Source organism: Schistocerca gregaria, chromosome 1 (genome assembly GCF_023897955.1).
Source record: "Schistocerca gregaria isolate iqSchGreg1 chromosome 1, iqSchGreg1.2, whole genome shotgun sequence".
Lineage (NCBI taxonomy): Eukaryota > Metazoa > Arthropoda > Insecta > Orthoptera > Acrididae > Schistocerca > Schistocerca gregaria.
In genome coordinates this window covers 785,402,769-785,419,638 of record NC_064920.1, presented here as the reverse complement: position 1 = coordinate 785,419,638, position 16,870 = coordinate 785,402,769, and the positions used below count along the sequence as shown (strand labels likewise).

General features: G+C 44.1%; 1 protein-coding gene across 1 annotated transcript in view; it reads right to left on the bottom strand.

Moving 5' to 3' along the window:
* The window catches only part of LOC126269352 (glutamate-gated chloride channel-like), a 128,132-nt gene that overhangs the window by 103,009 nt on the left and 8,253 nt on the right, over positions 1-16,870 (bottom strand). Inside the window, exon 3 of the mRNA XM_049973988.1 lies at positions 8,131-8,243. Coding sequence (XP_049829945.1) covers positions 8,131-8,243 — 113 coding nt within the window. The remainder of the gene's footprint in view (positions 1-8,130; positions 8,244-16,870) is intronic.

Here is a 16,870-nt window from a genome sequence, read left to right as displayed (position 1 = left end):
ACATGTCAGTTCTAGTATAATATATTTGTCCAATCAATACCCGTTTATCATCTGCATTTCTTCTTTGTGTAGCAATTTTAATGTCCAGTAGTGTATTAGCCATCTAAAAATGGGCATGGTAGCCCGAAACCTACTATGGCACTAAAATAAAACATTTAAAAAGTGTTTGTGGCGTCTTTCACCTACTTTCATTAAATCCCGTGGTGTCCACAAAATCCAGCATTGACGAAATAATATCCTACATATTTTATATTACATCCATTACGAGAACCACGTTTCACGTTACATGTAATATACGAAAGGACTTCATAAAGTAAATTAATTATGATTATTGCATGACAAGTATCTTTTATTGAGTGTTGCACTACACTCCAAAATGACACAGGTACATGATATTATGTTATTATGTTCAAGTAGTCACCGAGTCTTCGTAAGCAACGGTTGGAACGCTCAATCTGTAACTAACTCTTGGACGACGGAAATCCGATCGTCGGTCACAGAGTCATTCGAGAACCGTGGTATGAACGTCCTCATCGTCAGAAAACCTCTTTCCGCGCATGATGCAAGAATTGCACTGTATGACGAATCAGTATCACCCAAGTCTGTTCCGCCCTGATTAAGTTGTTATCACTATTTCACTACTGCTGGAGGTGACATCGCGTCTCCTTCATATACAGCCAGAAATTCATGTTGACTCTGTGTCTAATTTAGACGTTTTGCTTACAAGAATCGTACTTTCCCATGTACTACAACATAGAAGTCATCAGTTACTGCACCATTTGAGTCCACATTGTGACCCAGCTGTTATCCGTACTGCAGCAGAACTGTGTCTGCCGGGAACCCTTGACGTGTAATATCTTCTGACAACGCGAATCTCTTGTTGCACAGTGGTCGTAGCATGGAATGGTGCTTTCTGAAGTTTCTTCGTATAATCATACATCTACAAACAATTATAACCTAAATAGTCCAGGAAAAAGCACAGTTTATATTTTCTCATGTCAAGCGCAGCAGTAAAGACAGCTTACAGGCAGGTAGATTTAAAGTATGGGCCCTTGGCACCAATGGACATAAGATAAGGTGTCGAAGATGGAGAGAAAGGAAATGTGATGTAACAGAAGTAATGAATGTATTTTATCCATAATTGATGCATCTGAACTCCACGATTGTTCCTTTATAGGGAGGATAATAACAACAACCGCTACCAGTCCAATATAAATTGATTTTATTTAACGCACGATCGCTTTCGAGTTTGTGCCCTTCTTCACATGGTTTACACTCCTGTACATTTTCGATACTCAGTGTTGTAGATCACTGTTTGAATAAAAACCAAATGACTCGTGATGATTAAATATACATAGGTGAAATATTTGGAAGTGGCTAAAAGACGTGTGTTGTAAAATATAATAGTACTTACCTATAGCTGCTGTATCCATATTGGTTCAACATGACGCTTAGCACATTTTTTTATAAAAATGTTTCGTGTTTTACACGTTAACAGCAAATTAGTCATAATGCTAATTATGAATGCTACCATGTTATGTCATTGATAAAGTAGTGACACTTTAGATGTTTGTAACTACAGAAGCACATGAACTCACGACAACCAACGTGTATACGTTGCAGATCAGAGGTTATGGTCAAAGAGCTCAAACCTAAGGAGTACAAAGATGTCACACAAACAGATACGTAACAGCTGGTACAAATTATCAAACTGAAACTGTCTATGAATGTGGAACCACAATATCATCTACAATTTATAGAACGATAGCTGTAGTTAAATGATTTTTTTCTGAGAGCGCTATCAGGTACAGTTTAAGATTTTAAAACAGTACGGCAAAGGTGCGTAGAAATTATTTTTTTGTAAGATATACTTATTCGTTAGGAATTTGCTGTGCTGATTTGAAGCTATGGATTTAAATTTCGAGCTCTTCAATAGGATTCATTTTCTTTCCTTTGTTGACAGTTTGTAGTATCTGCACGTTGTCTTTAATGGCTGTGGCTGAGTGGCCATGTTCTTTCAAATGTGCTACAAAAGTGAATTTTTATCTAACTTATTTAAGCACAAGGCATCCACGTCTTCCCGGTATCTTACAGTGACTCCTTCCTGTCTATCCTATGTAGAATTATGACCAGTTGTCACATAAAGGTTTGTGAATTACCAAATTTTTTCACAGCAAATCAGATTAGATATTTGTGGTAAGATGTTATGGGACCAAACTGATGAGTTCATCGGTCCCTAAGCTTACGCACAACTTAATCTAACTTTAACTTACGCTAAGGGCAGTATACACACACATACACACACACACACACACACACACACACACAAGGGAGGACTCGAACCTCCGACGTGGGGAGCCGCGCTAACCGTGACAGGACGAACTAGATCCTTGGTACTTGCCTTGCTTCAGCGAATGATGTGTGTCGTAGCTTATTGTTAATGCTGAAGGATATATGAATACCATTGTCGGGGAAAGGTTAGCAACTAGGCAAGAAATCTTTCCTATAAAGGCGATGCGAGAAAATGTGTGTGTTTTTTCTTGTTAATCTGATGTAGGAGATGTGCAGCGTTCCTTTTTGACTATCAATACATCTGGGTTGTTTCATTCCTGTGTGCAATTCCTTTGATAATGTTCATTTCTTTTTTTTCATCAAGAAACTTCATCTTCATCTCTAGGCAAACTTAATTATGTATACAGGGTGAATTACCTAAAACTTGTACCGCGAATATTGCGGAAATGGAAAGTGCTGCTGATGTGCGGTTTCCTCAGAATGGATTGCTATTCAGGGGCTCGTATTGTTAGCCAATAAACAGATTGTAGTAACAGAAAGTTTATTTTTTATGCAAACATATACTTTTTAAATGGAACAATTCCTATTGACATTAACGAACTAAACGTAGGATAAATTAGAATGTCAGTCGTGTTCGTTGTAGGATTCTAATACCAGTCGTTTACGACATATCATGTTTTGAAAAGTTGCTCACTGACATTAGCTTCTGCCATTCAATAGTCAGAGTTGCTAAGAATGATGTTGTTGTTTGCTTACAGTAAGCTTATGTGTTCACTGAATGCATTGTGATATGGTAGTCAGTGTGTGACAGTCCCAGCAATAGGTCGTGAGTGGACGAAAGAGGTTACCAATGCAGAAAAAGCTGACATGGATATGGAGTATAAAGAGAGTAGGAAGCAAGCAGTTAGTTCTCGTACGGCGTATGCGGCAAGGGATCTCAATAGACGCCAATCATCTCGACACCTAGACAACGTAACAGAAGGAACAAATGGCACAGAAGAGGTAAGAATTAATGTTGTTGCTGCTGTTGCAGTTGATCCGCATGTTGACTCCAGAGGAAGTGGCAAGAATCAGGCAAGTGTCCGACGCACTCGCGTCTACATCGGTTCCACCCCTATCATATCTCTTCCCATCAAGAGCTGCATGGAAACGATTATGTGAATCGTGTTAACTTCTGTACGAGGGTATTACGACAGGATACTCCAGAAGTATAATGTATCTTGTTTAGAGATGAAGCCACATTTACTTATCATGGCCAGTTAAACCACTGAAAATTGTCTTGGAATTCTCAGGACCCATATCTTTTGAGTATCGATATCGATAACAGGAAAACTCGTCGAGATTCTCAATTCTGCGGGTGGACGAACTGGGTATACAAGATGAATTACGTAAAACTTGCACAGCAAATATTACGGAAATGGAAAGTGTTTATATTTTATGTTTTCAGTTTAAATTTTTTGCGTAATTTCGCATTTGCTTTTGTAATTCTTGAGACAAAGGGGTCTTAATGGAGGACCAGACAGACGGTCGGATAACAAAAGGCAAATAAATATTTTTGGTATGATATAACTACAAATTTAGGATTTTTCCCTTACTTATACTGTGAAACTTTACTTATTGCCAAGTTTCATGATTCTAGATCACCGGGAAGTACACTATAGATTTTGATGAGTGAGTTTGCGAGTATCAAAATACGTGATATAATGGACCGTATATTATGATTTCATTGACTTAGAAGCTTAAATTTTTAAACCTTCAAATGACCATAGATCTTAGTATGTGATAATAAATTTCGAGATTGTTTTTATATTATGTTTTCACTTTAAATTATTTGTGTAATTTCTCATTTGCTACTGTTCACCCTGAGAAAAGGGGGTTTTAACTTAAGGGCGGACAGAAAGTCGGATAACAAGTGATAAAAAAATATTTTTTCTAGTTGTATAATCATAAATTAACAATTTTCAGAATTTTTCCTTCAGTTGTACAGGGGGACCTTGCTGCTTGCCAAGTACGCCACAGGTTTTTGTAAGTTTGCGTGTATCAAAATATGTGACCTAAATGGCCAAAACTTTTAATTACACTGAATTAAAAGCGGAAAGATTGTAGACTCCCAAGGGACCGTAGACCTTAGAATGTGAGATAAATTCCAGCTTGATACGGCTACCGGTCCCTGAGAAAAATGTTGTTTACAGTAGGACAGACAGACGGGCAACAAAGTGATCGTATAAGAGTTACGTTTTTATCGATTATGGTACGGAACCATTAAATAGTCGTCCATGTTTTTTTTTTCATGATATTAGATAATGACAGTTTGTGTTTCGATTACAATGGAAAGACAGGTACTTAATCTCTGATGCAAGGAATTAGGCTGCGTGAGCACCGAGAAACGAATGAAGTAGATAGAGCGTATGGCATCCAAGTAACTTGACTGGCCGCGTCTATAATAACTAGACGTATGAAGTACTGACAGGTTGCAGATGTAGCGCACACAAGCATTCATGGTAAGTCTAATGATCTAGAGCTTTGCCTTACCGTGCCGTGTTAGATTACTTGCAATAATAGAAGTTTGGCAGTTGCTAGCCTATTCCTTCCACTGGACAAGACCTCAATAATAGTTGTTCTTACTAATGAATTACTTAGTAGTTAATATTAGTAGCATAATACTATAACATTTCACTATTTTCTGGCATTTCAGTACAACTGCAATTAAATAACTCACACGTCTCTCCACATCTCAGGTACTAAGCTCCGAGTAATCCGCGGCACCGTTATGATTTATACAGTGTAATGAATGAAAGCTGCCACTTATCTCTGTACATTACGGACAGCATTGTGACTTGAAAGTGTATATCTCGCAGATGTTCATTTTTAATCTAAATGTTTTACAGAAGTAGCAACGTACTCCGTGTTTATATAGCAGCCGCATTTTTCCGTAGAAGCTGGTTGCACGTTTGCGATGGGACATCTCGTGCCGGATGAGAACCGCGGTTCATCAGTTTGTGTTTTGGTAGTAGCGCACGTTGCACTACGCATTACAGTATTGTGTGATGAAGCAGCGAAGTTTTCTGATCTGCCATTCAGTACTGCAACTCACTTCTCCCCCACTCCTTGTCCCCTCTTCATCACCCGAGATACGAGACGGGTGTAATTACGTCATTTTGGCTACCAGGAAAGTATAAAAGGCAGGCGTACTAGCAGATTTCACGCACCCTGCCAGTACGTAGTAGGTATACCTATGTATAATTTTGAGGAACTACAGTAGTGGAAATAGAGATGTACTTTCACACACTTATTATGGGTTATTGATGGCTGGGTGCTTCTTGTTCCTTTTTTAGAGTGTTCTTCAGTGTGATACGTCATCTGAAGGAGAATGAATTACTTGCATTTCAGTCGTAGATGAAGGCTCTCTACTGAGTGATTCTACAAATGTTACTGCAGCCCAGTGGCGCAACGTGGTTCACCATAAGCATCAGTTGCGGTATAACATTGTCCAGTCATATTAATATGACCACCGGTCAAAAGCCCGCACAGTTATCTTTCGTAGAGCGAGACGTGCAGGAAGATAGTTAACGAGGTTCTTTCAGGTATCGACAGGGATGCAGAGCCGTGCCGACTCAAGTGTCGTGGCCAGCTGCGCCATGTTTCTCGGTTCGTGGCGCGAAGAGCCGATCGAGGTCGTCCCACATGTTCTCGACCTAGTCTAAATCCGGAGAGCCTGGTGGCCAGAGGAGCATGGTAAACCCATCCTGACGCTCTTAGAACCACGCGTCTAGAGCGAGAGCTGTGTAACACGTTCCACTGTCCTGCTGGTGAATGCCATCGTTCAGAGGAATAACAAACTGTATGTAGAGGTGGACATGGTCGCCAAGGATAGATGCAGTCTTTTGTTGATCCGAATGACGTGATTACCCAGGGGATGCTGTCCATTCATCAGCACGGCTTTAGAGAGCTTCGCTCCTGCGAAATGCAACTCCCCCCTTTTTCAAATGATATCTTGCGAACCATGGATGAAGTGTATCAGACGGATGCCATATTCCTTGACTTCCTGAAAGCGTTTGACTCGGTGCCTCATTGCAGACTCCTAAGGTACGAGCATATGGGATTGGTTCCCAAGTATGTGAGTGGTTCGAAGACTTCTTAAGTAATAAAACGCAGTACGTTGTCCTCGATGGTGAGTGTTCATCGGAGGTGAGGGTATCATCTGGAGTGCCCCAGGGAAGTGTGGTAGGTCCGCTGTTGTTTTCTATCTACATAAATGATCTTTCGGATAGGGTGGATAGCAATGTGCGGCTGTTTGCTGATGATGCTGTGGTGTACGGGAAGGTGTCGTCGTTGAGTGACTGTAGGAGGATACAAGATGACTTGGACAGGATTTGTGATTGGTGTAAAGAATGGCAGCTAACTCTAAATATAGATAAATGTAAATTAATGCAGATGAATAGGAAAAAGAATCCCGTAATGTTTGAATACTCCATTAGTAGTGTAGCGCTTGGCACAGTCATGTCGTTTAAATATTTGGGCATAACATTGTAGAGCGATATGAAGTGGGACAAGCATGTAATGGTAGTTGTGGGGAAGGCGGATACTCGTCTTAGGTTCATTCTTAGAATTTTGGGACGATGTGGTTCATCTGTAAAGGAGACCGCTTATAAAACACTAATACGACCTATTCTTGAGTACTGCTCGAGCGTTTGAGATCCCTATCAGGTCGGATTGAGGGAGGACATAGAACCAATTCAGAGGCGGGCTGCTAGATTTGATACTGGTAGGTTTGATTATCACGCGAGTGTTACGGAAATGCTTCAGGATCTCGGGTGGGAATCTCTAGAGGAAAGGAGGCGTCCTTTCGTGAATCGCTACTGAGGAAATTTAGGGAACCAGTATTTGAGGCTGACTGCAGTGCAATTTTATTGCCGCCAACTTACATTTCGCGGAAAGACCACAAAGATGAGATAAGAGAAATTAGGGCTCGTACAGAGGCACATAGGCAGTAATTTTTCCCTCTTTCTCTTTGGGAGTGGAACAGGGGGAGAACATGATAGTTGTGGTACGAGGTACCCTCTGCCACGCACCGTATGGTGGATTGCGGAGTATGTATGTAGATGTAGATGTAGATGCCACCAAAACATTCCCAGAACTTAACGCGCACTTCTCCTGCCTGAACCCTTCGAACGATTGTTGCAGAGTGTTTGTTTCAGACGTTTCACGCGCGATGAAGCATAAACGTGATTCATCTGAAAACGTCACCTGTTGCCGCTCAGTGCACGTCCAGTTGCGGTTTTGAGGTGCAAAGCCGGCCTTCGTCGCCGATGAACAGCAGTCACAACGGGTGGATAAGTCAGGAGCGTGCTGCGGAGTACCACAAGCTCAACTCTCGTCGAGACACTACTGGTATCCCCTTGGTTCTTCTGGGCGGTCAGTTTCTCCCATGCATATATCCGCAGCCTTCGTTCACACTTTTCATTCGAGGCCCATGGTACATCACAGTCTCCTCGACACTGGATAGCGCCAGTTTTCCATGCACTGTATACTTTAACCATGGCGGTACGAGAGCAGTTTACAAACTTAGCCATTTCGGAAGAGCTTCCACCCCTTTGCTCGAAATCCAATCGTCATGCCGTTTTTGACGCCAGATAAATCGCTCCACTCCTTCAATATGACAAACGACTGCACTGTTTTCCGCGCCACTCCGATAATGCGCTGCTAGTCCTGCCACTGCCGTCTGGCAGTGTTTGTTGCACGCTGACGTCGCACGTAGACGGTGGTCACATTAACCTGTATTTAGAGGAACACACGCGCGCTCAGGCCCATCGCTTAGCAAAGCGCGCCGCGGTTCACCTGTGCCGTTGTATCCCGGAGGCCGCAGCCGCGCGTCGTAGCGGCTCGGGCTCAGGACGTGCTCCATCACCTGCCTCTCCGCCTCCCGGATGTTGGTCTTCTGATCCGAGCATCTAAAGCAGAAAACCAGTCACCAGATGCCACACTTACACAAAACACCAGTGCACTATAAAGCGTCGCCAGTTACACTGTTTTGTCAAAAGTATCCACATACCTATTAGCATACATTAATAAAGGATGTTTCGCCCCTTCGCCTTTACTGTAGTTTGAACTCTGCTGGGAATACCTTCATTGAGGTGCGTGAATGTCTGTGGATAAATAACAGCCTATTTTTCTCAACATCCGCAACCACTGAAGATATTGATGAAGAATACTGGGGCCTGGAATGAGGGCGACGGTCTAAGTCACCCCAAAGGTTTTTCATTGAATTCAGGTCGACATTATGGGTTGGCCAGACCGTTTCAGGAATGTTATTGTCCACAGATCACTGAATCACATATGCTTCTTTATGATATTTTGTACTGTCACGCTGTTACAAACAATGATCCTCTACTGTATGCAATACACAACGCTGTAAAATTTGTTCCTATCCTCCCACATTTACCGTTTCCTGAAGCGCAACGAGGGGATTACAACAAAACAAGGAAAAACACCCAACAAACGAAATTCCACCTTCTCCATATTCCACTGCTGGCACTTCAGGTTAACGTTCTCCAGGCATTCACCAAAACTAAATCCTTCCATCGGATTGTCAGAGGGTACAGCGTGACTCATCACTCCAGTCATCGATTGTGCTGCAGCGTTACTCTTCACACACGACTACACAGACGTGTGGCCTTTGAAGAGCAGCTCGACGATTATACCCTACTCTTTTTAACTCCTCCTTACGCACTGCCTTTGTGCTAACTGGACTACTGGTAGCACTTTGGAACTCAAAGAGTGCTTCCTTCCGGTGATTTCGTGCGATTTTCAGGATTCATCTTCTCCAATGCTCGTCGGTCCTTCTCGGTCAGTGCATGAGGAATGTTTCGTCTTTGTTTAGCTGTCGTTGTTCCACGTTGCCACTTCACAATCACATATGTCAGCTTTCGACTTGCAAACGCTTACAACGATTGAAGTGTCTCAGGAATAAAGAGAAGAAAAAAGTGGAAGTGGATGAGAGCCAGTGACAATGAGAGACACAGTATATGACAATGACAATTAAGAAGAGACTACAGGAGTGGGAAGGAATGAATAAGATAGTTGAAGTAGAAAGATGAAGAAGAAACAGTGAGAGAAAGTGGCAGTAGTAGTAGGACAAATCGAAGGAGACAATGAGTATGAGGTTCGAAACAGTGACAGAGAGGCACAAAGAAATAATGTCAATAAGTTGGGCTGAATGAGTACGTGGGAATGTGCAAGCGAGAGAGGATGCATATGAGCGACTTATGGACTAGTGGTTGTGAGCGAGTTAAAGTTAGGAGAACTTGTGGCAATGAGAGGCGAGGTGTGTGTTAAAAAAAAGCAGGATTAGGTTCGCATGCCAAACTTTTTGAGACAATTTTTAAGGGTGTTGGGGAACGTAGATTGAGCAAATTGATAGCACACGTTACAGTCAAGCTCTTTGAAACAGGTGCAATTTGGACTATTTTGTACTCCAATAGAACCATTCTTCCGCTGGTACTTTTATAGTGGCGGGTGCGACTCTCACGATATCTAGTGGTCAATTCCGCATCACTAGGGGTATCCGGATGCTTTTGATCAGGTAGTGTGTATGTGAGCTCATGGTACAAAATGTTAGTCACTTCCTTAGAAGAGCAAACTGTCCGCGTTGGAGAGCTGTAGATGAAGTAGAACTGGTGTCAGGCGGTCATGTGCCCTTCAACTCCACGCCTAAGGTTGGTTGGTTGGTTCTGGGGAAGGAGACCAGACAGCGTGGTCATCGGTCTCATCGGATTAGGGAAGGATGGGGAAGGAAGACGGCCGTGCCCTTTCAGAGAAACCATCCCGGCATTTGCCTGGAGTGATTTAGGGAAATCACCGACGCCTAAGGTATCTCAGTGGAGTAGTGTATATGTGCCAGTGGGTGGTTTGGATTCAACAGAGTAAGCTGGGTTGTTGTGGAAACCTGACATAACAGCAGAAAAGAGGTGTCATGTTTGGTTGTGTTTATGTCCGCACCGTGAATGAAGTTGCCCTGTTTCTTATTACGTGGGACGTTCAGAAAGTGAGGGGATACATTTTTTTCTCCGTCAATTTCTGTTGAAAATATGCGGAATTTGCTGTGGGATATGATGGAATATTCCTACTTCAAGTCCCTGTAGTTTCATAGGTGGCGGCGCTGTAAGTAGCCTTCAAAATGGCATCTGTAACGGAGGTGTGACCTATGCAGAGACCTGTCATTGAGTTTCTTTTGGCGGAAAACCAAAACGTAACATATATTCAGAGGCGCTTTCAGGATGTCTACAGAGACTTGGCACTGAACAAATGCACGGTGAACCGTTGGGCAGGGCGTTTTTTCATCATCGCCACAAGGTCGGGCAAACCTGTCCGATTTTCTGCGTTCCCGATCGCCGCATATGCCCGAGTGTCCTGCAAGCCGTAACACGCAGACACTCTCATTCGAGGTGATAGACCGATCACAGTCAAACGCCTCGCTGCACAACTGGACGTTTCTGTTGGTAGTGCTGACACAGTCGTCAGTTGGGGTACCCAAAGATATGTGCCTGCTGGTTTCCTCACCGTCTAACAAAAGCCCCTAAAGAGCAACGAAGGACCTACCACGCGGAATTGCTTGCGCGTTACGAGGCTGATTATGAAAATTGTTTGACGAATATCGCCACAGGTGATGAAACATGGGCTCATCATCTCGAACCGGAAACAGAACGGTAATCAATGGAATACCACCACACAACATCTCCTATGAAGAAAAAGTTCAAAGTCGCGCCCTCAGCCGGTAAAGTAATGGTGACGGTCGTCTGGGGCTCTGAAAAGGGTTATTCTGTTTCAAGTCCTCCCTCAACTCTGAAGCGTACTGTACTACCCTCGGGAAAATGACGAAATCCCTTCGGCGTGTTCGTCGACAAAAAAATGGAAACTAGCTTCTCCTTCTCCATGACAACACTTCACACAAGGTGTGCACCCGAGAGGAACTCATAAAACTTCATTAGACTGTTCTTCCTCACCCACCCTGCTGCCCGGTTCTCGCACCTTCTGACTTCCTCAGATTGGAACAACGAACGATGAACTCCGCGAGAAGCAGTTCGTGAATGATGTGGCCGTTATTGTTACAACAAGACGTTGACTGGGCTTTCTAGCCAAAAGGTTGGGGAATTATATGGGGTATTGCAATCTTGAATTAAACAAGCCTGCTTTCCGAAAAACATGTTGCATTACTTACTTAAGGCCCCTCTTTAATCAACACGGACATTTTAATGTTTTTCAAGAAATGGTGTACCACTACTCTCTTAGCCACGTAATATGGATAAGAACAGTGGTCGCTAACAGGTTCTAACCGGCAGTGACAGCAAACGAGCGTCACGTCTTGTCATCAGCAGTCCTATCAAAGTCGACAGGACTTGCATCTGTCCAGCTCAACCAACATCCGATCCAACATTGCCAAAGAAACCGTCTGCAGTGGACACTTGGAGTCGGTATACCTCACGAAAAGCTATTCCCCACAACGGCCCGCGTGAAGTTGCGCTTCTTCAGTGCGTCAAACGACACAGAAACTAGACACTGCCTGACTGGACGCGTGTGGTGTGATACGACGAATCGTCATGCTGCCTGTTCTCAAGTGACGCAAGGCACCGAGTGCTCCGACAGCTCCGTCAGGTTTTTAACCAGCAGTGTGTGGAGCGTATGTGACTGGAAGAGGTTCTGTTGAAGTTTTGGGGGTGATGTTCGTAGCATGACTTTTTCCCATTCATTCAGGTACCCGTGAAATAGAAGGATGCTTATTTGAACATTCTCGATGGAGAAGCGTCGTCCTTTATTCTGTGTCTTTACGGTGAATGAGCTCTGGGCACTCTCGCTTCCAAGATGACGACAGACTTGTTCTTAGTGCTTCGTGGATACGATCCTTGTTTCAGTAGCAATCAGGCAGCGCATCACATCTGAACTGCTAAGCTCAGTCAGCTCATCTTAATTCCATAAAAACATCTCAGACTATTTCGACTAACGAGTCACACATGTCAATCAACATCTCTGTAGTTTAGTAGCTCTGCGGACCCAGTCATGAAAATGTGGCCTTAGTTGGATATAGACTTAGTGAATAAACATATATTGGCATGATGTTTCCCGTGGAGGGTGTGACTAATTCTTTATTATGTTTACTTTCAGTAGTTAAACGGAAGTTCTTTCTGAACTTGTAGCCATGAAGAATATGGCTGCCATATTTCCAACGTCGTGGTTATTAAGTTACTATACCGCCGTTTTATGGACTCGCATTCGGGAGGACGACGGTTCAGTCCCGTCTCCGGCCATCCTAATTTAGGTTTTCCGTGATTTCCCTAAATCGTTTCAGGCAAATGCCGGGATGGTTCCTTTGAAAGGGCACGGCCGATTTCCTTCCCATTCCTTCCCTAACCCGAGCTTGCGCTCCGTCTCTGATAACCTGGTTGTCGACGGGACGTGGTCCACCACCACCGCCGTTTTAACTTCACACGGTGGAACTTGTGACTAGCAATTGAAGAAATGTTATAGGGTCAGGTGTCACTACAATGCCCAACACATGGAATCAACTATTTTCTCCGACCTATTTGCGCCATTTCGTTAAATTTTCATACAGATGAATGAAAGGGAACGTCTCGAAGTGTCACAGGTCCACAGTAATTTAGCGTATAAAAACTTGAATATTGAATGCCACAGAATATAGCTATATGTGAAGGGACCCCAGGTGACGGACAGACTCAGTTGGGAGATAGAGTACAGAGCTAACTGCAGTCTGCTAGATACCATCCAGTTTTGAAAAAAGAACTTGGAGGCAGCCATAAGTAAACGATCGGATTTGCCTGAATTGATTTTGTCCCTTCAGTTGTAGTCCAGAGACTGACTGAACACCGCTGCAAAACAGTTCCCATTCAAAAAAATTACAAGTCTGTGAGTTCTTTGTAGACTTTTAAATGCACCATAAATAATCCAGTAGTTCATGAGTTAAAACATATCCGTCATAATGTCACTAGTTATTCGAGCAACTTGAGCAGGCAGTGATATTTAGCTTGCTTTCAATTGGCTGCGGCTGTCGTCCCCTCTCTACCACGCCACTCTGTCCTAGTGATGTGCCATGCACTGCAAGACCAAAATGCAACAATGGGGCCAGCAGCTCAATGAAGCAGTTCTTCTGTACAAGTGCTGTGAGGTAAAAGAGCGGGACCACCTGATGCAGTGTCGCCTTCTGAATTAACGCTGCACACTACGAGACGTTTTTAAAGTTAATTACAAGGTCACAGTGCACGTAATTTTCTGAAAAAGCTTGGTTCAACTACGACGTCAAAAATAGGTAGTATATAAAAATGGCTTTCTTTAAATATTTACAGCATAGTTTAAATAACAGATTTTATTCAGTAACCGAAACAATTTTTTGAATCACTCCCCACTGCACTTCCTCTTTTCGAAGAGCCACATTACATATGTGTTACCCAGTGCCGTACTAACGAAATACCAAGAATGGTCTGCATCGAAGCGAGAGGTAGCCACTCCTATTTCGCTGACCTACGCAGTTTCGCGCCTAGTGTTACACGACTGGCTCCTCAGAGAACCTGGAAGACGTAAAGTGTGTTCGGGTTTGTTAACACTGGTGTTTAGGAGCCGACGAATGGTCACTTCCACCAGGCTTTTGTTACTTGAAGCTGCCAGCTTCCTTCAGCAACCAGCTCTGGTGTAGTGACGTTAGTACTGCGACCAAGTAGTTGTACTAGTTTATCGAACGGTAGTGTGAGGATGGTAGAAACCGTTACAGATGGAATTTCACAACCTTAAACAGAATTGCGTGTTCGTGGAATGAATGGACATAGTGGGAAAATTAATCGTTGGTGGGTGCCCTCTGGGGCAACCCTCTACTTCCCGAATAGTTCGTGGCTTGAAATACAACTCAGTAATTAAAATAATTCAACCGTAACCATTTCAGTAGACCTCCAAGGAATTCCAACGTCCACTAAAATATGTGAAACAATGTATTGAGCCAATATTAATAGAACATTTACCACCAGAGAAAGTTTATAACGATCCTGCAAGCTAGGAACATTCGTATGCTCTACATCTGTTATTTTTGTACTATTTTTGTTCTCATTGCTAGTTTTATTCTGGAATTTAATAATTAGACAATTAATTACATGTCCTGTCTTTTTCTCATAAAATGTGACATCATGTAAGATCCTGTGTTACTGACGCAGGTACTATTAAATAGGGTAAATAAATATAATCTTTAAAGTTTTCCGAATTTTGTATTATGATGCGTTTGAGTAGATAACTTGTATAGTTAATGTTGTTCAAACGCTGCAAAATAGTAGTTTACTCATTGAATCAGTGGCATGTCGTAGACCAATGCAAATACTGATTCCAAATACCAAACACAACATACTCGACGTCAATGAAAATCAACGACCTCATAAAAGAATGACAAAGAAAACAGTGTTAGTTGTAAGAGCATTATCATGATGTACGTGAATACGGAACCTGAATTGACAGCAGCAACTGCATTTACACTCCTGGAAATGGAAAAAGAACACATTGACACCGGTGTGTCAGACCTACCTCCGGACACTGCGAGAGGGCTGTACAAGCAATGATCACACCCACGGCACAGCGGACACACCAGGAACCGCGGTGTAGGCCGTCGAATGGCGCTAGCTGCGCAGCATTGGTGCACCGCCGCCGTCAGTGTCAGACAGTTTGCCGTGGCATACGGAGCTCCATCGCAGTCTTTAACACTGGTAGCATGCCGCGACAGCGTGGACGTGAACCGTATGTGCAGTTGACGGACTTTGAGCGAGGGCGTATAGTGGGCATGCGGGAGGCCGGGTGGACGTACCGCCGAATTGCTCAACACGTGGGGCGTGAGGTCTCTACAGTACATCGATGTTGTCGCCAGTGGACGGCGGAAGGTGCACGTGCCCGGCGTCCTGGGACCGGACCGCAGCGACGCACGGATGCACGCCAAGACCGTAGGATCCTACGCAGTGCCGTAGGGGAACGCACCGCCACTTCCCAGCAAATTAGGGACACTGTTGCTCCTGGGGTATCGGCGAGGACCATTCGCAACCGTTTCCATGAAGCTCGGCTACGGTCCCGCACACCGTTAGGCCGTCTTCCGCTCACGCCCCAACATCGTGCAGCCCGCCTCCAGTGGTGTCGCGACAGGCGTGAATGGAGGGACGAATGGAGACGTGTCGTCTTCAGCGATGAGAGTCGCTTCTGCCTTGGTGCCAATGATGGTCGTATGCGTGTTTGGCGCCGTGCAGGTGAGCGCCACAATCAGGACTGCATACGACCGAGGCACACAGGGCCAACACCCGACATCATGGTGTGGGGAGCGATCTCCTACACTGGCCGTACACCTCTGGTGATCGTCGAGGGGACACTGAATAGTGCACGGTACATCCAAACCGTCATCGAACCCATCGTTCTACCATTCCTAGACCGGCAAGGGAACTTGCTGTTCCAACAGGACAATGCACGTCCGCATGTATCCCGTGCCACCCAACGTGCTCTAGAAGGTGTAAGTCAACTACCCTGCCCAGCAAGATCTCCGGATCTGTCCCCCATTGAGCATGTTTGGGAGTGGATGAAGCGTCGTCTCACGCGGTCTGCACGTCCAGCACGAACGCTGGTCCAGCTGAGGCGCCAGGTGGAAATGGCATGGCAAGCCGTTCCACAGGACTACATCCAGCATCTCTACGATCGTCTCCGTGGGAGAATAGCATCCTGCATTGCTGCGAAAGGTGGATATACACTGTACTAGTGCCGACATTGTGCATGCTCTGTTGCCTGTGTCTATGTGCCTGTGGTTCTGTCAGTGTGATCATGTGATGTATCTGACCCCAGTAATGTGTCAATAAAGTTTCCCCTTCCTGGGATAATGAATTCACGGTGTTCTTATTTCAATTTCCAGGAGTGTAATTCACCAGTGCTATGTGAAATTAGTATTTCTGTTATTAATAGCATTGCTCCTGCATCGTTAACACATCGTACGGCTACAAACACCAGTACTTTGGTCACACTGCCATGACATGTCAGGTGCAGTTAGCATGCGGGGAATGGGGCAAGTCCTCATGTAAGTTTTCAGGCAACTACAGAAACTGCGTATCTCTTGACATCGGACAAACTCGCTACTGGTTAACAGTCTAATTCGCAGACGGGAGGACGGCAGTTCAAGTCTTCTTCCAGTCATCAACGTTTAGTTTTCTGGTAGTTATTGTAGATCGCTTATAGGGTAAATGCTGCGAAGGTTCTCTTCAAAGCAACGTGGCTGGTGTCCTTCCCCAGCAAAAGTTAGTGATCCGTCTCTAATGAACTCCTAATCAATGTGAGGTTAAACCACAATCCTCCTCCCGTTTAAAGGTACAGTGAGGTATCAAACAGGTGTCAGGGGAAAACCGCAGGTTCCAGTATCGATCAAGTGCAGAGAACCTGGGAACCTGTCGAGTAGCGAAGACCCACCCAATTACCCATGAAAGCAAGAAGTGTTTTTGACATTACTTTCTCAACATCACTGACTACTCCACTAAGTTAGCCACAATACAGAAAGCAGTCAGGTGGATTC